This window comes from Microchirus variegatus (assembly GCF_963457635.1).
Source record: "Microchirus variegatus genome assembly, chromosome: 4".
Lineage (NCBI taxonomy): Eukaryota > Metazoa > Chordata > Actinopteri > Pleuronectiformes > Soleidae > Microchirus > Microchirus variegatus.
Window position 1 is genome coordinate 29,089,392 of NC_139805.1, and position 22,616 is coordinate 29,112,007.

Consider the following 22,616-nt stretch of genomic DNA (forward strand, 5'->3'; position numbering starts at 1 on the left):
ACAGACCATGAACTGCTACGTATTAACATTTTTTCAATACGGGCGACTTCAAGGTAAAATATACAGTAGCCTTGAAAACAGTGAACACGAATACTCCAATACTTCCTTGAGAGGACAGCCCAATTTTTCCCTTACATCTCGGAGTAAATGTGCTGCCTCTTTTCTATAGAGGAACAAACACATGTTCAGAAATCAGTAGCTGTAGAGCTGGAATAGTCCATCAGTCGGAATCAAAACAATGCCATTTTGCCAGGAAACTGTGCCGTGCAAATCCACAGATGGCTAGACCAGGAAAAATATACATTTCCAAAAGGCTGAAGACTCTAGCTTCTGAGCTTTAGCTTCTTAGATCACTTAATTTTAGGTCTGTCGCTCTTTATCCAAAATGATAAATTACACATGAAGCACCTTAGAACATCTGAGGTAATGACCAGAGTCTAGCAGGGGGCGTTCTGAGCACAGCTGATCCATTTTTAATATATCAGAACAATAAATGTGATATTTTGTTGTTTTGCTGCAAAAATAGAGGACAAAAGCATAAGCGAGCGCTGAATAAATAACGTTTTACTGCTGACATTGAAAGGTTGGTCTTCAATCCCAGCTCTTACTCATCAAAAATCTGCTTTCATGACTCGATTATTCGGTTATTTAATGTTCAAACTTTGTTCCTCTTTCCTCATCTTTTTGGTTTTCGGGCTGTTGTTGAATAATTAATTAACATCCCAACAATAATCTGTTGATTGACCAACAGTCATTGAGTACTTTGATTACTTTGTTCATTAAAGCGGAACTCGACCGGAAGTTCCTATTAACGCTGTTTTTTTGGTGTGTATCAGCGTCATTACCTTTTTTAAGAAGCCCTGAAGGTTCTAAACAAACAGTTCAGCCACTGCTGAGAACGCTGTGTTTTATTGTAATCTCGGGGCTCAACGAGATCTCTGAAAATCCCGTAATAGTTACATAAACAGCGGTTCTCCTGAACAGCAGATCGTCCTGCTCCGGGCACTAGTCCGGGCACATCCGGTTGCGTACATTGAACCGCAGAAGAAGAATAAAGTCCGTTGTGGAGGTGTTTCACGAGCGACAGTGTCTTCTGACTCTGGGTCTGACTCTGGGTCAAAGTCATAAAAGGGACTGCAGCGAGGAGTCGTGAAGAAGCTATTTTTAAACACTGTTAAAACAATGTTTTGATAATGAGGAGCAGTGCATCCACCGTTCCAGAGGGGGGAACTGCGCTTCTGAGAGCTGGTGTGCTGAATAGTACTGGCCAATCACAAGCCTCTGTCTTCTGGGGGTGAAAGTTCACTCTGAAACATCGCGGCTGACGAACAGCGTCAGAAAAGAGAATTTTAATCGGCTCGTTTACAGCAACTAGGAGGTTTTTGACCATAAAAACAAGTTAATGTCTGTAAATAGACCTCCATAACTAACATTTATGTGCAATAGGATCACTCTATGTGAGCTTTAAACATTCGCTCTGCTCTACAGTGACTTTACAGTGAAGTTCAGACCTACAGACGTACAGTGAGACGCGGCCTGAAAACGCCTGAAGTGTGCAAAGCAACGTGGCGAGCTTAAGGAGGGGGAAAAAGTGACAGAGCAATGGAGAGGAGAGAGAGAGAGCGAGGCTGAGGGAGGAAAGGCAAGAGCGGAGTGAGATAGAGACCTAAAACGCACCAGAAGCCTGTCACATGGGGCCTGAAGGCGCTCGGCTCAGCAATCCTCCCCTCTGTTCTGTCCGATCCTGACATTTATCTGTTTTATTAGATTATCTGGGGGCTACATGGCTGTCTCCGGATGTGGATGCAGCACACACACACACACACACACACACACACACACACACACACACACACACACACACACACACACACACACACACACACACACACACACACACACACACACACACACACACACACACACACACACACACACACACACACACACACACACACACACACACACACACACACACACACACACACACACACACACACACACACACACACACACACACACACACACACACACACACACACACACACACACACACACACACACACACACACACACACACACACACACACACACACACACACACACACACACACACACACACACACACACACACACACACACCTCTTGATTCATTACTGCTTTAACTGCTTACTTAGGTTTATGCCCTCTTTAAATTAAACTGCAGATAACCGAGCACCTCAGAAGACGCTCACACACCCCCCACCTCGACATGAGGAGGGGAGGTTAAAGCTGGTCGTTGAGGAGGAAATTAAGAAACATTGTTTGTGAGTGTATTATCACGCATGTGTGAGTGGTCATAAGGTTGGTGTTAACGGGCTCATCTATAGGGACTCTGCTTCCCATCATTAGTAATTCAATTTGCTCTTTATTAGCAGCTCTTATCAGAGGCGCAGACGGCTACGCGCCGCTTTCCTCACTCCATCTTACTCGGCGCTCACCCCTGCTCCACCTTTCCCGCGTCTCTAATTCTGAGTCCACGTCTTTAATTAGAGACGCACGTGTTCTTACCACAGGCCATTCAAAAACAACAACAAAAAGAACAGGATGGAGGTTAAAATATGAGACGAGGCGAGGCAGACTGATAGACGCAGAGCCACGGGAACAAATAAAGCCTAATGTTAATAGTGATGGCTTTTTCTAATGTCTTCTGACTCCATTGAGTAGGGGAGATTATACCAAGATGGGCACGAGGCGTGCAGGGGTGCAAACGCAAAATGACCGCAGAGTTGCAGGGGCAAGTGGAGAGAGAAAGGGTAAGAGGGAGGGGGCTGTAAAAAAAACAATGATTGCTTTCCATCAGGTTCGGCCTATATTCTACAGTTCGTTAAAACAATCCAATTTGCAAAAGGATAATTATGCATTAGCTCCTTTTTATCTACTGGAGGGAGAGCAGTGCCAGGGCTTGATAGGAGTGTCGCTGCCTGCCTCCACCTCTGCAAATTACCCGCTATCGGCACTTGTTCGCCATCACGGCTGAATTGGGCAATCAATTAACCTCCCTCCCCCCTCCAGCTTATAGCCGATGTGTACGCCTCTGTCATGACAACCCGTAACAAAAAAGAGCCACTACATGGGTGTGAGATGCTGCCCTCTACTGGGGATATAAGGAGTAACTACTACTGGAGCTGCAGCTGAAGGGCTAATTACTTACAATGTGTTCTTTAAGAGCAAGGTTACAGTCGGAAATGTCATTTTATTGATAAATATCATAAGGTTTTCAGCGAGTCACTGTTTTAGATTGTTGTCTTATAATCATAAGTGATGCAGGAGCTACTATGTACTAAATACTGAAACTGAAAAAAACTCTTGAGCACACATATATGAAAATGTAAAAAGCAAGAGACATGGTAGCACAGAAAAAAGCAAACACCAAGGAGACGAGAGGTTAGGATGCAAGGAGCCAACAGCAACTAAAGTAATAAAGTGGAAATCGTTTAAAATTGACAAATTCTGGGAAATGGATGAACTGAACTAGAGGAAGGAAGAGACAATGGCACAATGAAGAGATGATGCCAAAAAGGCATGTGATATTGAAAACAGGCCACACATTTGACCATTTACACCTGTGCTTTTCCTCCAAAATGGCTGCAATGAAAAGGGCCGACAAATACATGCATCACATCTGAAACTGAAGGTTTTAGGCAAGACTGAAAAACAAGTTGTCACAGCACCACCATCAGCCTGTAGGCTGGAATTCTTATTAACTGAATAATGAAATTGTGACTCTAAAGAAATTGTGACTCGTGTGTGTTTTATTTTTATTCTTAATGATAAAATCGACCCTTTGTTTTTATCAGTTGAATAGGTTTGTTAAATGTCGTCACTTCTTCTGGTTGAAAAGTGCCACACAAATTAAATTTGTGTAATTGCTGATGGGTTTGACCACAACTAACCTGATTAGATGCAGTCACCCCCCCCCCCACCCCCACCATGTAATGTTACATTCCACTGATGTGTACGATGTGGCTACAACTACTACAACAATAACAACAACGTGCTTGTTTGTGTCCTTACCTGCTCTTGGCGAGGCGGGGGAGAGCCGCCTCAACTTGTGCCGACCAAAAGGCACGAGGTCCCTGGAGGTCGTCTTCCTGACGCTCGGGGGAGTCCTTGTCGACGTGTGCATTCGTCCCTGCGGGAAGTTCTTTACTGCTGACGGGCTGCTTCCCCTCTCTGACCCACCTCCACTGTAGTCGCAACACAGAGGGCGAGAGAAATCATCAGTATAGGACACTGGAATTTACTATTAAGCAGATTATGTCAAGAATAATCTATGTGAAGCAGTCTGAGATGGCAAGGAGCAATTAATATGTACTTTGCTGCCACCTTGTGGCAAAAGACAGTGACACATTTTGGGTTTGTTTCCATTATTTACCTGTTGGCAGACTTCCTGATGATCTTCATCCTGCTGCGGAGTTTGAAACCTCCAGGGGAGGAGGACGGAGGGGAGGTACGAGACGGTGAAAAAAAAAGGCCGCCTCTCACTCCTCTGTGACTTCTGTCCGCTCGGAGTCTCTTGGTGGCCTCTCCCGTCTCGCAAGCTCTCTGAAGAAGAAGCAGGGCTTCGGGCGATTTTTGAGAGGTTAGCTTGGCTTGGGCTCCGGGGGAAGAGGAGGAGGAGGAAACCCATTTGTACTTGGAGGTCTTTGACGAGGCAGCGGCAGGGCTAAGCTTTCGTGGCAACTTCTTGGCAGGGGTTTTCTTAGCAACTGTGGAGGAGCTCCCACTGGCGACTGCAGCTTTTGGGGCTGACGTTGGAGAAACACCGACAGTTTGTTCCATGGGTGGAGAAACAGAGGTGCCTGGTTTGGATTCCAACGCTCCTCCAACATTTTGGCTCTTCACCCACGTGAACTTGGATTTTTTGGGAAAAGACTTAGTGGCTGGAGCCTTGCTGGTTAGAGATGTAGTTGCCAGAGAAGCTTGTTTTGCTCCTTTCAACACAGGAGAGGGGGGTAATTCTGGATTGCTAGTCTGTTTGTGTTGCGAGCTTGGGCCTGCTGAGGTTGAACTATTTATGGGCCGAACCTTTGCTGGATCTTTCTCTATCCCTGTGATGCTGCTGGTATGGCCTTCTTTCTTCTGCTGCGCAAACGCTGATGGTAAAGCAGCCGTTTTATTTCCATCACCGCCCTCTCCTCTGCTAGAGATGGGCAGTGAGATGCTGCGACTCGCAGGTTGGATACTAGACTGAACCATAGAGGAGGAGGCAGGAGCTGAAGGACCTCCAGTAGAGGACTGAGGATTCTTGTTTCTGAGAAAATGGGTTTTCTTCCAACTCCCTGCATACTCAAGGACAGGGGCTGGGGCTGGGGCTGGGGCATAATGTCTCCCTCTGGGGTTGTAGGAATTGAAATACGTGCAGCTGCCTCTGCCTCTGGCTGATGTTGGAGCGTGTGGATGTCCAGAGGGGACAGCTGATGGAAACTGTCCATCACCATGGACCCTCTTATGTTCATTGATAAGGTCTGTGAAAAGAAACAAGAGTCATTTAGTGGACAATTGACAACTTGACTGATGGTTTATTTCTCCCCGATGGTAGATGCCAATCTAGAGAAGACAGGGAATTTAATGGCAACAAACGCTGATTTTCTTCAGAAACTCTGCCAACCACGAGGAAAACCAAGTATAAACAGACATTACAATAAAGATAAAATGAATCAGTTACATCGTTTTTGCCGTTTCAAACTCAGCTTTTAAATCAGAGCTTCTCACATATACAAACTTTGTGACGCAACAGTTTCAATGATAGACCATTTGCAAAAGCCTGCTTCTTGGTGCACATCAACATGTGGTCAGTTGCACTCGAGTACAGTAAAGTAAAGAGGGGCAAACAACTATTTTCCTGATTAATCAAACGTAATTTGGTCAATAAAAAGTCAGAAACTTTTGATTGGAGTTTCCCAAACGTGAAAATTATGATGTTGTCAAATGTTTTGTTTCATATATTTCTTTGTCAAATGGAGCAAAGAAACCAGGGATATATTATTATTCACATTAAAGAAGCTTAAAAATCAGAAGAAACATGCAAACTGTTAAATCGAAAATATCAAAACAGTTGACAATTAATTTAGAGATGTGTTTATAACAGTAGTGAGCAGCTAAACCTAATCCCAGCTGTGTCTTCACCTTTAAAACCAACACGCTGCTCATACAACTGTGTCAAGATTCACAAAGAAAGACTTGCCCTCAAGTGACTCAATTTGCCCCTTCAGATAATCACTCTCTTCCATGTCTGGGGCTGATTGGTGATTGTTGGGTGGTTGAAGATTGTACCTAAAGCTGATGTTACAGAGTGCTTTTTTTTTTTTCTTGCATCATCTTTCCACCAACTGGCCAACTCTACTTTGATCGATGACAAATATTCACCTTGGCTTTGATCTATAAAAGTAGAGGTCTCTAACACATGGCCCTCCAATTGATTTTCATGTGACCTGCCACTTAATATCAAGTTTTACATTATTTATTTATGTTTTTCTTTAAAATGTATAGGCTCCCTCATACACTTTTATTTTAAGAATTCATCACAAATAGCGTTATTGCATCACAATGATTGAATACCCTGATTAAAACAGTTGCTTTTTTCCAAAAATGCTGGGACTTCCACTGTAAACTCCCAGGTAACTTCCGCCCAAGTTTCCCCTCATTCATCTGAGCAGCGCCACCGTGAGGAGAGATGAAGTACTGATGTCCAGCGAGTGAAATTGACCGGGAACATATCGATATTTGCCCTGGTGTATCGATTATCGTATTGCACAAAGATATATCGCCAAATGCCAAATCGCCTACCCTTTATGTGCCCGATATAAATGACATCGAACGTATCCACGTTCTGACGTGGAAGTTTTATTGTGACAATCTTCAGGAAGTACAGCTAACGGGTGGCTTTGATGTCATCGACTCGAGCCCAGAATGTTCACCGAAATACACACCTGTAAATCTCAAAACGAGCAAAAAAACGTCACCTCTTACGTAAAGTGAGTAGAGGGACCGAGAATATTGTTATCGGAAGCAAATCTAGTTTAATAACCGCGTGAAACGATAGAAGCGTGGCTACGTAACCTAGCCTAGCAACGGCTAAAATCAGTGGCACAGAAAGTAACTGACTGACGTTGACGTCGTTGGTGAATGACAATATAACTCCGTGTTTAATCTTTAAATTGGATTACGGAAACTGACATATGGAAGCACCCACGTCAATTGAAACTATTTATAGAACGCAGCGTGACGCTAGCAGCGGGTAGTTTTACAGCAAAGAGGTCGTTTTTACGAGGGAGACAGCACCAGAAGCTAAAGCTAACGACACCTGTGACTTTGTGTTTTTAATCCTCCCGCTGCCCATACAACTGTCAACATTGTCAAAGAAACACTTACCACCGAGAAATTTGATTTGTCTCTCCAGCGATTCTTTCTCCGCCATGTTTACGACATAACGTGTACGTCATCAAAAGGCGACGACAGATGTCGGCCCTCGCGGATGACGTTTTTCATATTGTCCAATCCCAGAGAGCTTATTGGATGGTAAAGTTTGCTCCCGAGTGTTGTCTTGCAGGGTACAAGACACGATTTGGTGTGTGTATACAAACAAGAACAGCAATAATAAAAAGACATTACAAACACTTTGTGGAGCAGAGGTCTCAAACTCATGGCTCGAGGGTCACAATCAAGTACAGGTACAGTAAAGTGAAGCTTGTGGTTGCTTGTCAGACCTGACTGAGGGCGGTCCTTACCTTCCTCTTTCAGCGTCGTAGGGTCGACTGTCAAGAGATTTTGGAAACGAGCGAGACGTTTTCTTGAAAACATCAATATCAAACACTGAAGGACGTCGTCGTGACTTTTGTCCGCAGACATTTATGAAGTCTAACCCCACACCTACACCAGGTGTGAAATGTGAAGTGACGCCGTTCTTTTGTGGTGAAATGAAACGAGAAAGGAAGTGAAAGTGAAACGTGTAAAGAGCTGGACGCGAAACAACACAGCGCAGGAGATCGCAGTACGACTTGAGGGGATACTTTAAAGTTGTTCAACAGGTGAGTGGAGCAACAAAACACAAACTAACGCAGTGTTTGTCAACAACGAGTGTTTAAGAAGAGCGACGACAACAACGAAGTTGGTCTATTGTGTGTGTTAGTTATGTGTTATTGGTGATTTGTTAGCATTGATTTCACGTTGTCATGGTTGTCCTAAGCTAACACAATGGGCAGCAAAAGCCTTATTTTCAACAACATAATAATGTTCTGTGTGTGTGTGTTCTTGAATTTGTTGCCAGTAGTCAGGACCTGGACCAGTGGTCCTCATGGAGACCAAAACCTGGTCCTACATGTCTGAGGTACTAGTTAAGTTTAGGGCTAAGATTAGATATGGGCATTAAAGGTGCCATATGTAAGAATGTAGCCAACAACGGTTACTACATTCAAATTTAAAATACAGAGTTCTATTTCTGACGTAACTGGCAACCCATGGTTGCTCAGCAGCTGAGACTCTACTGACTGCAATGATTGGTAGACGGCGGTAGGTGGCGCCACATGCCAAAACATGATTTCAATACATAAACATGGTTTTCAGTCTGCAAAATATTTTTTTTAATGCAAATATTTTGTCTGTACTGTTGTTGTTGGTGAGTTCAGTTTGTTATATGAACATTATTCCTGAGTCTCTGTGACATTAGGAGGATTTTATGGCCAGTTGCTTTACATTTATTACATAATGCACCTTTAAGTGTTCATGGTCTAAGTTGGGGATAAGGCTTTGTTTAGGCTATATGGTCATTTAAAGTAGCTTTTACAAATGTGTTGTGTGAATTGTGTCTGGATTTATTGCTCCATTTGTGACATTTTTGCAACATTTTTGCACCAAACATGTACTCCATTAATCAAGAAACCTATAAAACCTTGTGTCCACACTGTCTCAGAGTTTATGTTTGAAAACACTGCAGCTCCAGTTCACACAAAACACCAGCGTTGTGTTTGGACAGACTGACACATCACTGGGAACAATGATGCTTTCCAGCACCGTCAGGAACACCTCATTGTTGATCACAAAAGCTTAAATCTGTTGTACTTTTTGCCATAGCTGTAGTTGTAGTATTTGTGCATTAGAAGCAACTACCTGCAAGTTAGGTGTGTGTGGCATGTCGTCATGTGACATGTTTTCAAGTATGATAGCATGGGTTGGAGTTTGTCATTTGTTTTTCAAGTTTTAGGGTGGATGTGACTTTGTTTTGGGGATTCGCTAATAGTCAGAGGTGCAGTACGCAGGATTTCCCAAGCTGTATTTATTAATGATTCCATAATAATGGAATCATTAATACATTTGGTTCTCTGTTACCGTGATGTCACTCAAGCTTTCTGAGAGAGAGAGAGAACTAGCAGGCTCTGACCAATCATGTCGTGTACTCGTCTGATGAGCTAAAAAAAGAAATCTCTAAAATATGAGTACTAACGTGTGTATGTGTGTGTTTGTGTTTGTGTCTGTGCAGCGCCGCACGACTCCCACTGCCGCTGTCACCATGACATCAGCAGAATACGTCTACTTCATCTTAACAAAACGCCCTGAACATCCTGGACACCTCAGAGCCGGTTGCATATGTTTCGCCCTTGAAAGCAAGTACAAGAGATGTGGACACTCCTCAGACTTGAGGGTTATCCCTTTCGACTCGCGCACACTGCTAGATTATCCAATAGATTTATGCTGCATGACGTTGCTGAGTGCCGATCACGCCGAGCTGCTGCTGGCCCTGCCGGACGACAAAGAGCGATTTAAGTGGTTCACAGAGGCAAATGTTCTGGAAACTGCGTTAGGACTCGCTGTGGGCAATAAAGTTATTGTGCAGGAAGGAGAAGAGGAAATGAGGGGCATCATCCGTTACATCGGAACACCGTTGGAACCGAAATATAAACGTCCTTTATCAGGAAAGCTCTTTGGGATTGAACTCCAGGTGAGCCTTTATAGTGGTGATGAAAAAATAAACACCTTTTTTTTGGAGCTACTTTCTACATACTTAAAATAACATGTTAACAAACTATAATATAGATATAAACAGTAATTTAGTAACACTGACAGATTGACTTTTGTTTTTGGGTAACGGCTAAATATTTAAACATTTGAAGTATCAGCCTCGAAAAATACAAAAATTTACCAGAACCTTTTGGTAATCCAAAGAAACAAATAAGTTAATGTAAAGTAATGACTGACTTTTCGAGGTATTGAACCAAGGATATCACTGATATTAACTTGCTGTTCTTTTTTTGACCTCCAGGGGGCAGACAAGGGGAAGGGGACAAGCAAGGGGATGTTCGAGTACAAAACTTACTTCTCCTGTGAAAGAAAAGGTGCCGTTTTTGTTCCATTCTCCAAAGTCAGACCTTTGGTTCCCACTTCCTTGACTCCCACCGCTCCAGAGCCGCCTCCGCCGCAGCCACAACAACAACAACAACAACAACAACAAGAAGCAGAGACGTTAGCGCTGGGGGACAGAGTCACTTACTTCATCGATGACAAAGTCGGTCATGGAATGGTGATGGATGTGCTGACAGAGGACGGAGTACCTTTTGTCCGGATCTCAACGGTTAGTAATATCACAGGTTTTTTTTGCTTTTGGCACTCATGATTAAAATGCAGCTCTTTAATTCTGTCAATATTTTGTTTGTTATCGCTCCTTTATGTGACAGTTCATTGGAAACTAGCCATTCAGTGGTGTATATGAAGTTAGAAGTTACCTTCCTTCCCTTTACAAATTACCTGGATGGTGATCAGATTGTGACATGCGTACGTTCAGTCAGAATGGAGAAGAAGAAGAAGCTTCACTTCCCCGTCCATAGCAAACAAACGTATACCGTATACTCATTTACTGCAGTAACAGAACGATAACACGTCACGTTTACGTGAATCAGACACGTGATGACACTTAGGCTGACAGATTAATGGGTTTGAAGCTTTTTCCATGATTAAATCAAGGTTTCTGATTGTTTCAGCTCCATAAATATGAATATTAGTCTTCATGTATTTGCTCCAGATGACAAAGAAATCATTAAAAGTGGCAAAAACAAGACATTTGAGAACCTCATTATTTCTAGGTTTGACCAACACTGATCAACATTTCTTTTTATGGACCAAACGATAACTCGATTAAGCGAGATAATAATCGACAGGTTATGAAAAAATAATCGTTAGTTGTAGCTCTAGATGGCACCAAACCAGGAAGTCATGATCGGGTTGACTGTTTATATGAGCCAGGGTTCCCATGGATCCTTGAAATCCTTCAAAGTTTTTGAATTTGAACAAAATGAAAATAAATCAAGGCCCCTTGAAAGTGTATGAAAATCAATTAGACGATGTCTCTGACTTGTTTGCTGGTGTTTCCAGGACATGGACGAGAACGGGAAGACGGGAGGTGAACAGAAAGTTCCGCTGGAGTGTGTGGTTAGGGGAGAAGTGTCTCCAGGTTTGAGAAGCTGTTTGTTCACATGGTGACGTTTGAGGTGGGGTTTTTTTTTGCAATGAATCTGACACTAATAAAGTTTTTTTTTTTTTTCACAGCTGAGCCAACGATGATGGACATCGATACGCCGCCACCCGCGAAATCAAAAGCAAAAGCAAAAACCAAAGCTTCTGATCCGGACATGTTTCTGAGTGTAAACTCTATGGTGGAGGTGATCTTGGGTCCGGGGAGGTCGTATGGAATCATTCGCTGGATCGGCTATCTGCCTGATAAAGAGCCGCTCATGGCTGGACTCGAGCTGGTAATGTCCATGACTGCATTTTCAAGTTTAGTCGTTACGTAATAGTTATTTTTATTAATTTAAACTGATATTTGGAACCAGTTTTTAAGCTTTATAGCTTTAAAGCTGCTTTATATGCGTCAATTGGTAATTTGGGCTTTTTTTGTGTGTATATTTTCACATTGGTGACTGCAATCTCAGGATTTATTATCCACCTGGAGCTAATTAAACTTGGCAGACACCTTTATTTTTGTCGTATAATATAGTCACGGTGGCAACTCGGTGTGCTCTCCAGTCGGGTGCAACCAACTAACAGCTAAATTTAACTCTAGGCTCGACTATCCGTCTGATATCAGTAGATATCGAGCTACAAGGTTTTCTTTTCTTTTAAATTAATGTCTTCTTCTAACCCTAAACCATTTAGTGACTTGTAAACTATAAATTCTATTCTATAGCTGACTGGGAGCCAGTATAAAGACTTAGGAATGACCAGACTACCCCAAAATAGTCATGTGACACACAGTTGGACAATGAAATAACTGTAACGTTTTGTTCCACTTGTAAAGTAGTAGTTCTCGAATCTCTGTCCCTGCAGGATGAAGACAGGGGCGTGAGCGACGGCACCTTCAAGAATGAGCGTTACTTCGTCTGTCCTCCAAAGAGAGGTCTGTTTGTGAAGCTCAGCTCCTGCCATCCCGACTCACGTTTCCAGAGCTTATCGACCAATCACAGTGAGAAGATGCCGAAACTGGAAGACACAGGTGAGACCGTCAGCCTGACTTGTAAAGTCGTGCCCTCTTGTGCGTTAGTTTAAAGACGTCTGAAGTGTGTGTTTGTGTGTTTTTTTGTTGTGTGTTGTTAGAGGTAGACATGGAGCCCAGCACAGGGAGACCGGAAACGGTTCCACCCATCACCACGGAGCAGGTGAGCCGTGTCCTGACCGGGCGAATGAAGGGGATCCAAGGACACTGCAACTCCTGCTACATGGACGCTGCCCTCTTTAGGTCAGGACGGTGCATTTAGAATGATTATAAACATTTTAAAGGTCTACACTTAAGTTTTTTGTCTGGTTAGTAACACTTCAGTTAATCACAGGAAGTTAAAACAGTAGTTTTAGGAACTGCCAGGCACAATATACTACTTTATTTTATCTATTTCTGTGAACAGTGCATTTTTATTTGATGCAGTCAGGGTTTATTTGTCAAAAAGATTGAGCTGGTGTTAATTTTAAAGAGGCAAATGTGTCTATTTCACACAAAAAAATCGATAAACAGATACAGTGGTACAGTGTGTAGGATTTAGCAAGGAGTTTTCCAATTCAATCCAATCCAACTTTATTTATAAAGTGCAAAGTGCTGTACATCAGAGAGAAATAAATAAAACATACCAACGTGTCACCTAAAAGACCTAAGAACAAACAATAAAACAATAAAAATACTGTAGAAAATATAAAAACAACACAAATAAACAGGTCATACAATAATACTAAAATAAAAATGGGTTTTAAGATGCATTTAAAAAAATTTATTGCTGAAGATCCCGCCCCTCACTATCCTTTCAAGCATATAGGAGAACTTATGGTAGCCGTCAGTTCTCATTAAAACAATTAAAAACATGGTGCATCAACATGGTGGCCCTCAAAGGGTTCATTCTGTTTTTTTTATTACACACTGGACGTTTAATTCCTCTTCCGATTGTGTGTGTATTAACTCAGTTCTCCGACCCTTTTCGTCTTTTCAGTTTGTTCTCCTGCTCGTCCGTGCTCGACTCCATGTTGTACAAATCGACGGAACCTCAGGACGCCCCGATTCAGCGGACGCTGCTCTGCGACATCGTCAACCCCCTTCGCAGGTGAATGCTTTTAAAAGTGTCCTGCACAAGCATTAATTTAAATTACACGTCGCAAAGTCGTCTGAGCGTCAACGTAGGTGTTCAGGTGAACTGCGCTCCAGTGCCTTGGACAATATTTATAATCCTAAATCCCTACATATTATTACAAAGTGTATGTTTGTTTTCTGCAGTAAGGGTTTTGTGGACGGCAGGTACGTGATGAGGCTCCGACAGCAGCTGGAGGAACACGGCTACAGTCATTCCTTCACCACGGATGAGAAGGGTGAGTGTAACCTGCAGAGATGCCACTTGTGATACAGGTTTAAAGTGACTCTAAATGTGTGCGACTGCTGCCTTTCAGACCCAGAGGAGTTCCTCATCGTCATCATGCACCACATCCTCTCCCTGGACCCTCTACTCAAACTGTAAGCTTACATTTCCCCTCTGTAGGAAATAATGTTGTCGTTGTCGTCTTCATCTTGACGTCTTGTTGTGCTCCGCCCCCTCCACTTTTTTTTTTTTTTTTTTAGCTCCGTGGGCGGTAAAGTGCAGGAAAGCTACTGTTATCAGATCTTCCTGGACCAGAACCACAGCCTGGTGCTGCCGACGGTGCAGCAGCTGCTCGAGCACTCGCTCCACAGCGGACAACTCAAACTGGCAGAGGTGAGAGCCGCTGGTGGTGGAGGTCACAGTTTTCAGATATTTGTCGCCTTGGCTTGTGAGATACATCGATAGAGGACATTTTACTTAAAAGGAAGATTCCTCATATCCTCATAAATTGAACAGAATAAAATAATAGTTTATAAGTTACTTAATTACTTAATTTAAATGCTTTAAAAATGTATTAATTGGTTTGAGTGTATTTTTTAAGAATTTTGTGATAAAAGTTATATTTTCAGCTTCGTAAATGTGAATATTTGCTGTTTTTTTTAATCCATGTGACAATGAAATCATTATTATGGAATAAAGTTATAAAGAACTTAAACTTCACCCAATTTTTTTCCACTTGGTCAAATAAAGAGTAAGCCTTTACGACGCTACTGTGTTTGTTTAATTCACGTTGTATTACTGAGTTGCATTAAATTTGACCTGTTTTTTCTTAATTCATTCTCTGTTTTACTCATAAGACTTGTTATAATTGTCAGAAACACAGTGAAGAACAGTGTATCTGATCTCTGAGGTTCAAATAACACATTTATCTCTGGAAATTAGTGGGGAAAAACTGTAGTCTATGTACAGAATGTCCACATATGAATCTAATGCTGTATTTTCCCCAGTAGAGGGCGTTGTTGTTCTCAACAGATCTTTCTCTAAAGTCCAGGTTGATGTCTTGTGTGTAGTTGTATCTGATCTTCTCTGCTCTGCTTTGACGACAGGTTCCCTCGTGCCTCATCCTGCAGATGCCTCGCTTTGGAAAGAAGTTCAAGATGTTTGACAAAATCATTCCGTCTGTGGAGCTGGACGTCACCGACCTCCTCAGTGACGGTGAACTAAAACAAACAGTACATACACACAAGGACGGAACAGGGAAGGACATCCTGAGGATGACACGTGTGTGTGTGTGTGTGTGTGTGTGTGTGTGTGTGTGTGTGTGTGTGTGTGTGTGTGTGTGTGTGTGTGTGTGTGTGTGTGTGTGTGTGTGTGTGTGTGTGTGTGTGTGTCTGTGTGTGTCTGTGTCTGTGTCTGTGTCTGTGTCTGTGTCTGTGTGTGTCTGTGTGTGTGTGTGTGTGTGTGTGTCTGTGTGTGTTCCAGGTCCGCAGCAGTGCATCATATGTGGAAACGTGGCCACTGAACAGTGCAACGACTGTTTTAAAGACCCCGTTTTCAGCTGCACAGGATTCAAGGTCTTCTGTAGGAAGTGCTCCAACCAGGTGTGATAACCTCTGTGTGTGTGTGTGTTTACTGAGGACTTGTGTGAACATTGGCATAATTTTTCCCCGATTTGACTTAACCCCCTCCCCTCCCCAGTAGGGGGCAGCAGTAGAACTCAAATGATTGGGAGCAAACAAACAAAGTAGCTTAGCATAGTAGTATTCAGTTACTTTTAGGCAGTAATGTGTTCTTCCAGGGTTCCCCACAGGTCCTTGAAATCCTTGAAAGTATGTGATTTTGAAAAAAAAAAAATGTCCACGCCCTAAATAGACACATGGGTCATTGAAAGTGCTTGAATTTTATTGGAAGAAAGAAGTTAAGTCTCCCTTGTTTGTTACGACGCCACCTCCTGTTTCATGTCCTGCATTGTTTCGAGACACTGTCCACTGTCTCTCTTGATGTGAGATTCCTTGCAGAACAACGAGCGAGTAAAGCTGAGCAGAGAGAGCAAATGATGTGCCAAGAGAGGCCTGGGAAATGAAAATCCCAAGATCTTTGTGTCACCAAAAGACACATTTACAAAGATCCCCAGGTGCTGGAAATCAAGAAAAGTGGACGCCATGGACCAAGTACAGTCCTTGAATTGGTCCTGGAAAGTCCTTGAATTTGATGTGGGAACCCTATATGTGTACTACTTTCAGCTGTAAGGAGCACTGGAGGGAAAATAGTAATGCTATTACAATTACTGCAAGGAATATGCAATAATAATAATATTTAATTAATAATAAAGTACCTTGAATAGGTAAATGTCACCTTCTGAAATGATGGAAAGTGGTGTTTTAATGGTTTAATACCGTCGTCTGTTTTCACAGACTTGTGTTTAATGATTGATTTCATATTATGGGGTTAGTTTGGCAGCTACCGCCGAAGGCATCGGGTACTAAATGAGCGAGGGAAATATCTGAAATTGCACCTTGAACGGGAGCTTTTAACGTCCTCCTGAAATAGGTTTTGCTGTTTACTTTCCACCGTTAACACCCTTTCAAAAATTGAAACAGAAAATAACATCTTCTTTTTTTTTTTCCTCCAGGTGCACGCTCACCAGCAGCGGCGGTCCCATCGGCCGGCTGCTCTGGACGTCCCTAAAGAGTACCTGGGTCAGCTGTCGACTCACACCCTGACCAGAGACAAACTGGAGCTGTTTGCCGTGCTCTGCATCGAGACCAGCCACTACGTGTCCTTCATCAAATACGGACCAAACGCCGAGGACTGGCTCTTCTTTGACAGCATGGCGGACAGAGAAGGTGAGCGTCCGCCGGTTTCTGGCGTCTCTTTACACACACACAGCTGTGTTGTTTGTTTATTTGTGTGTGTTTTCTTGTTTTCAGGTGGAACAGATGGTTTCAACATCCCTGAGGTGCGCGCCTGCCCCGAGGTCGGCACGTACCTGGGAATGTCTCCGGCCGAGCTGGCCGCTCAGGTGCCGCGGGACATGAAAGGCGTGGCTAAGCGTCTCTTCTGCGACGCCTACATGTATCTGTATCAGAGCACCAGCATGTGCCTTTACCGCTGAGGAGACGACAAAAAGAATCTAGAGCTGCCTTAGCTGCTGTTGGTGTAATTTTCTTTGGTTGATTCTTGTATGGCTGTGAGGAACTATACGTGCGATACGGTGTCATTCTGATTTGGTATTTAATTTATAAGTTAAGTGTAGTTTGAGGTAAAAATGTTAACAACTGACAAATCAAAATTTGCACTATGAAGACGACGATCACAGGCGGTGCAGCGTCACACAGTAAATGACCTGAAGCACTGGAGTATTTTTCTATTTCATCCTTTAGTTCTCAATTGTTTGCCATTTTTTTTTATTAACGGTTATGTACATAATTGTTGGCATTCATTATTTTTGCTTAATAAAGTCAGCATCGCACTTTTTATTTTTACTTCTTCGATTCCCAAAAACTGGGAAAAATTCTGCATATTCATCCCATCCGAACCTTTTTGTGAAGATTTATGTGAAATACATTCATTCACCAAACATCTGATATTAGGTATTTACAGATAATGGCTGTAAATGAGTCACTGAAAATGATGCACAAATCTTTAAAATAAGAAAAATCGCTTTAATGTTGAATATTAAAATGTACATTTGATTTTTGGTCTCAGGAAACTGCAGAGTTGAGGAGAAAGCACTCGAATGAAGACACATGACCTTTTTTTCTTTTTTAAATCAGGTTCTCTGTGTTTATGTCAATATATGATGATATAAACATGAACGACACGACCTGTGTGTGTTTGTTTGAAGGAAATCAACAAATAAATACATTTTCTTTCACGTTTTGTTGTCTGTTTATTGGTTGTTAGGGTTAAGACACAAAGAAAATAATATTAAAGAGACAAATAGCAGTGTTGAGCTTTAACGCTGACTTTCTGGTTAAATCCAGTTAAATCTGTTCGGTTTTATTGTTTGTAAAGAACAGTTTTGACCTTTGTTGACCTCCACTGTACGTGACACCAACAGAGAGGAAAATGTTAATAACAATAAATAAATAACCTTTGAAAAGAATGCTAATATAGTGTAAAAAGTATATATTATAAGAGCTGGAATTGTTTTAAAAAAGTTTAAAACATTAATTTCCAAAAGGCTGAAGTAAATGACCACATGAATAAAACATCAGCGTGTGATTGGCTGTTTTCAGATGTAATTCATTAATTAGCCCGAGGCTTCTTTTTTTTATTTTATTTTTTTTTCTAAATCCAATCATCAATGAATCCATTCTCCATGAATTAAACAGTGTCCCCTTCAGGTTTACCTCGTCCTGGTGAAGAGGTCGCAGGAGTTTCCAAAATGATCCAACTTTATTTGTAAAAAGCACATTTTAAAACAAGTGCTGTCCAGAAAATGAAATAAAAGGCAGAATAAAACTAAAACCTGTGGTTATTTCAGGTGAAAATGACCTTTGACCCACGTGGATTCATTTGGTAACTTCTTTTAACTTCATCTGCCGGTTTGGTCTGGTTGGGATTTGTCAGTGTGTGCAGTAAAATAACAATAATAATAATACCTTTATTTGTATAGCAACAGTTTACTAAGTGCTTTTACATTACATACACACATATAAACAATATAGATAAAACAAATATTAGATTAATTTATGGTGCTTAGAAATAAAGATAAATTAGATAAAAGGATAAAAAGATTTTTTTTTTTTTTAAATGATGAAAATAGATAAAAAGACAGCATGACATTATTATAAAGGCCAGTCTATAAAAGTAAGCTTTACTGAATGATCCAGTAAATCAAACCCCTGCATGAAGAGTTCAGGTTGTTTCCTTTGTGGACGCAGATATCTGCTGCTGTGATTCTTGAACTTGAATTAAAATGAGTCAAAAGACATAAAACATGAGTAAAATAATACAAATATATATTTTACCAACTGCACTGAATGACAAACGAAGACAAAAAGTCCGCAGTGTCTGCTTTGAAGTTCTCTCTGGCGTTAACTCCATCAGTTGACGTCCACGTGGGCTCCAGCTCCACGAGAAATGAATCCACTATGAGGCTTTTTTCTGGCATTAAACTGCAGGTTTCTCCTCAGGTTTCTCCTCAGGTTTTCTTCATCTTCCTCCTCCTCCTGAACGCCGGTGCCTCACTGGATATTTGTCTCCGTCTTGGACGCTTTTGATCCTGAGAGCTCTGTAAATGACCTCTGTGCATGAGTGAGTGAGTGAGGTTCTTTTTCTGCACCCAAGGGCATTGGGTTGCCAAGTATTCCCAGCATATTCAGCATTATTATTATTATGCAGCTGAACAAGATAAAGTCTGCATGATTATATATATGAAAAAGGATAACTTTAAATTATTATAATATTAAGTTATACATTATGTAATCAAAGAAGGTTAAAAAAAGACAAAGAAGTATTATTTATCACACATCATACGCAATAAAGTTTTTATTATTGTATTAATAATTACCAGAGGTGAGGGACTCAAGTCATGTGACTTGACTCCTTACTTAAAGGTGCCATATGTAAGAATGTGGCCAAAAACAGTTACTACATTCAAATTCAAAATAAAGAGGTCTTTTAGGTTTCGTTTTCTGACGTAACTGGCAACCCGTGGTTGCTCGGCAGCTGAGACTCTACTGATTGCAATGATTGGTAGGTGGCACCACATGCCAAAACATGATTTCAAAACATAAACATGATTTGCAGTCTGCAAAATATATATTTTTAAATGCAAATATTTTGTCTGTACTGTTGTTGTTGGTGAGTTCAGTTTGTTATATGAACATTATTCCTGAGTCTCTGTGACATATAAGGAGGATTTTATGGCCAGTTGCTTTAGATCATTGGTTCTCAAAGTGCGGCCCGGGGGCCAATGGCGGCCCGCAGAAACATTTCTGGCGGCCCGCAATGAATTGCAGTTGATACTTTTAGTCCAGGAGCTACTAAGCTTGTTAAATATTTATTGGACATTACTGGATACAGACCAAAGTGTAAACAAAAATACTGGGTATTTACCTGGTTTCTATATGTTGAATTTTATTGTATTATTGGGTTATAAGCTGGTTATAAGCAGGTAGCTACAGCCCCCAATTACTAGCTATTTACCCAGTAAATATATGGTAACAGAAATGTGTTTCTTGGTATTAACCTGTAATTAGAAGGTAAGAACAATGGCCAAAATACTGGGTAATTACCTAGTAAATTATAAAGCGTTATTATATTAACGCTTATATTACTTAACGTAAACTGTAGAACTGCAAACTGTCATTAAAATTATTACAAATGGGATTTCTTTCTGTTTTTTTTTCCCTTGGCGGCCCTCAGTCCAATGTTGGGTTCCCAAATTGGCCCTCAGGTATCAAAACTTTGAGAATCTCTGCTTTAGATTTATTACATAATGCACCTTTAAGTGTCAAATTTGAGAACTTCAGGTTGACTGATGTCGCTAAAGGTTTGAATAAGACTTGAGTCATTTAAGTTTTCTCAAAAATGGATCAGTTACAATTTGTTTTTAAAACACTGAAAACGCTGGTCTTGATATTTTATTTTGCATATATTTATTTATTTATTTATTTATCGAGTTATACAGTTTTTCTGTTCCAGATAAAACTCTGTCGTTTCTATCGACTTCACTTCACTTGAGTCTTGCAAGAACGACAGACCTGTTTGACACCTGAAGTGTCACCTGAAGTTAAGACTCTCTTATGTGTGACTTAATCCCATCTGTGATCATTGCAGATTATTTCTTAATCTAAATTGTGATTTTTACCATGGATTCCTGTCTGTTTTGAACAGTAACAGCGCGGCTGCTTCTGCTGCTGCTGCTTCTGCTTCTGCTGCTTCTGCTGCTGCTGCTGCTGCTGCTGCTGCTGCTTCTGCTGCTGCTGTGGTTCCCACATTCATCATGACTGTGTACATACTCCACTCTCTCTCTCCTTATCTCCTTGATAACGTACTCAGGATCCGGTTCTGAACAATCAAACCACTCCTCTGTGGAACAGGAGTTACAGGTCACAGGTGGACTGAGACTCTAAAATCTGACGATCTTTACTCTTGAGTCTTTAACTGACCCTGAGACGCTGTTTTATTACGACTCCCCTGCTTTATCAGTACGACGTCACCGCTAATAATCGCACAGTAAGTGACATTTGAGTGTGACCTGTGTAGAACCACTGTCACACAGAGACACAGACTTTAATCATGCGACTTCTTCCATGCCACGTTTCACTCCAGATAAATGACGTCTCTTTATCGGTCCTGCAGGGGGACTCTGCGTTAACTAAGCAGCGGTGAAGCAGTGAAGCACAAAACACGATTCTAATTCATTTTCGTGCCCTGTTTATTTACACCAGAAATGACACATTTGGCAAAAATGGATCTCGAAACAATAATAAAAGCCATTAAAACGGACCAATGAACTGTGACAATGGAACATAAGTAAAAAATAATGGGATTTCTGCACTAAATGTAAGCTAATGCACATAAAAACTGTTCATTTAAATACCTATTTTTTACACACTTTAAGTCACAGTGAGTTTGCTCTGTCTCTGAATGAATGTAGAACTATGGAAGTCCATCTCCACCAGAAAAAAAGAGATAAAACTCATAATTATGAGATAAATGTTAGACTTAATCGTTAAGTCTTTTACTCTGTCGTTACTGTTAATTTATCACACAATTATGAGATTTTCATCTCATAATTTCGACTTTTTGTCTCTTTTTCGACTTTCTATCTCATAATTCTTTAATTCTGAGATTATTTTGACTTTTTATCTCATAATTTCTTAGATTATGAGATCATTTTGACTTTTTAATCTGATAATTTTGACTTTGTATCTCATAATTTCAACTTTTTGTCTCATTTCTACTTTTTTTATCTCATAATTTCTTAGATTATGAGATTATTTCGAATTTTTATCTCATAATTTCTTAGATTATTTCGAATTTTTATCTCATAATTTCTTTGATCATTTCGACTTTTAATCTTATAATTATGACTTTTTATCTCGTAATTTTGACTTTATCTATTAATTCCAACTTTTTTTCTCATTTCATCTCATAATTTTGATTTTTAATCTCACAATTATGACTTTTAATCTCATCATTTTGACTTTTTTTAATCTCATAATCGCTTACTCTGAAGATATTTTTATTATCATGGCTAAGTTTTACCTCTTTTCTTCTTCTTCTTCTGGCAGAAATGGTCTTCCATACATAACTGACCCAAATCTGTATTTCCTTTTCTCTGTGTTTTTACGTCTTTATTTAATGGGTTTTCATAATCACAATCTTCTGCTTCTCCTCTCGTCTTAATGAACATTTGCATGTCCGTGTCAGTCGCACGCACACACACTCTCTTTCTCGGTCTTGTGCTCTTTTGAATGACTTATCAGAATTAGCGCTCATGAATGCGTCATTAAAGCAAACACTGGGGCTTAATGCGGTTTTCTTTACAGCAGCGACAACAACACTGTGTCTCCAGAGTGAGGACAATTCATTGCCATGATTGGACATTTGTATGTCACACACACACACACACCTGTGGGACCCAGAGAGTCATCCGTCCACTGTCACATTTGCATAATTCAGCAGGGAGAAGGTGAACTTTGTCTTATCTGCAGCTTCAAAACAAATCTCCCAGAGTGGTTTTACATTTCCACGCTGTCTCCTTTCATGCTTCATGAAAGAACTCGGGTAAAGGAA

At 41.0% G+C, this 22,616-nt stretch overlaps 2 protein-coding genes across 2 annotated transcripts in view; one reads left to right on the forward strand and one right to left on the reverse strand.

Moving 5' to 3' along the window:
- zc3h3 (zinc finger CCCH-type containing 3) overlaps window positions 1-7,477 on the reverse strand; it is a 66,081-nt gene extending 58,604 nt beyond the window's left edge. Inside the window, exons 1-3 of the mRNA XM_083887679.1 lie at window positions 7,417-7,477; window positions 4,418-5,510; window positions 4,057-4,229 (exon numbers count right to left, since the gene is read on the reverse strand). Of these exons, the coding sequence (XP_083743805.1) occupies window positions 4,057-4,229; window positions 4,418-5,510; window positions 7,417-7,462 (1,312 nt within the window). The 5' untranslated portion in view covers window positions 7,463-7,477. The remainder of the gene's footprint in view (window positions 1-4,056; window positions 4,230-4,417; window positions 5,511-7,416) is intronic.
- Window positions 7,478-7,861: 384 nt separating this feature from the next.
- Window positions 7,862-17,606, forward strand: cyldl (cylindromatosis (turban tumor syndrome), like). The gene is made up of 16 exons (XM_083888279.1): window positions 7,862-8,072; window positions 8,312-8,371; window positions 9,521-9,979; window positions 10,301-10,609; window positions 11,407-11,485; window positions 11,581-11,783; window positions 12,358-12,523; window positions 12,625-12,766; window positions 13,503-13,613; window positions 13,784-13,875; window positions 13,954-14,017; window positions 14,123-14,255; window positions 14,969-15,077; window positions 15,345-15,463; window positions 16,495-16,708; window positions 16,793-17,606. Exons 2-16 carry the CDS (start codon window positions 8,339-8,341, stop codon window positions 16,975-16,977), a joined length of 2,418 nt encoding a protein of 805 aa, XP_083744405.1. The 5' UTR covers window positions 7,862-8,072; window positions 8,312-8,338; the 3' UTR covers window positions 16,978-17,606.
- The last annotated feature ends 5,010 nt before the right edge of the window (window positions 17,607-22,616 follow it).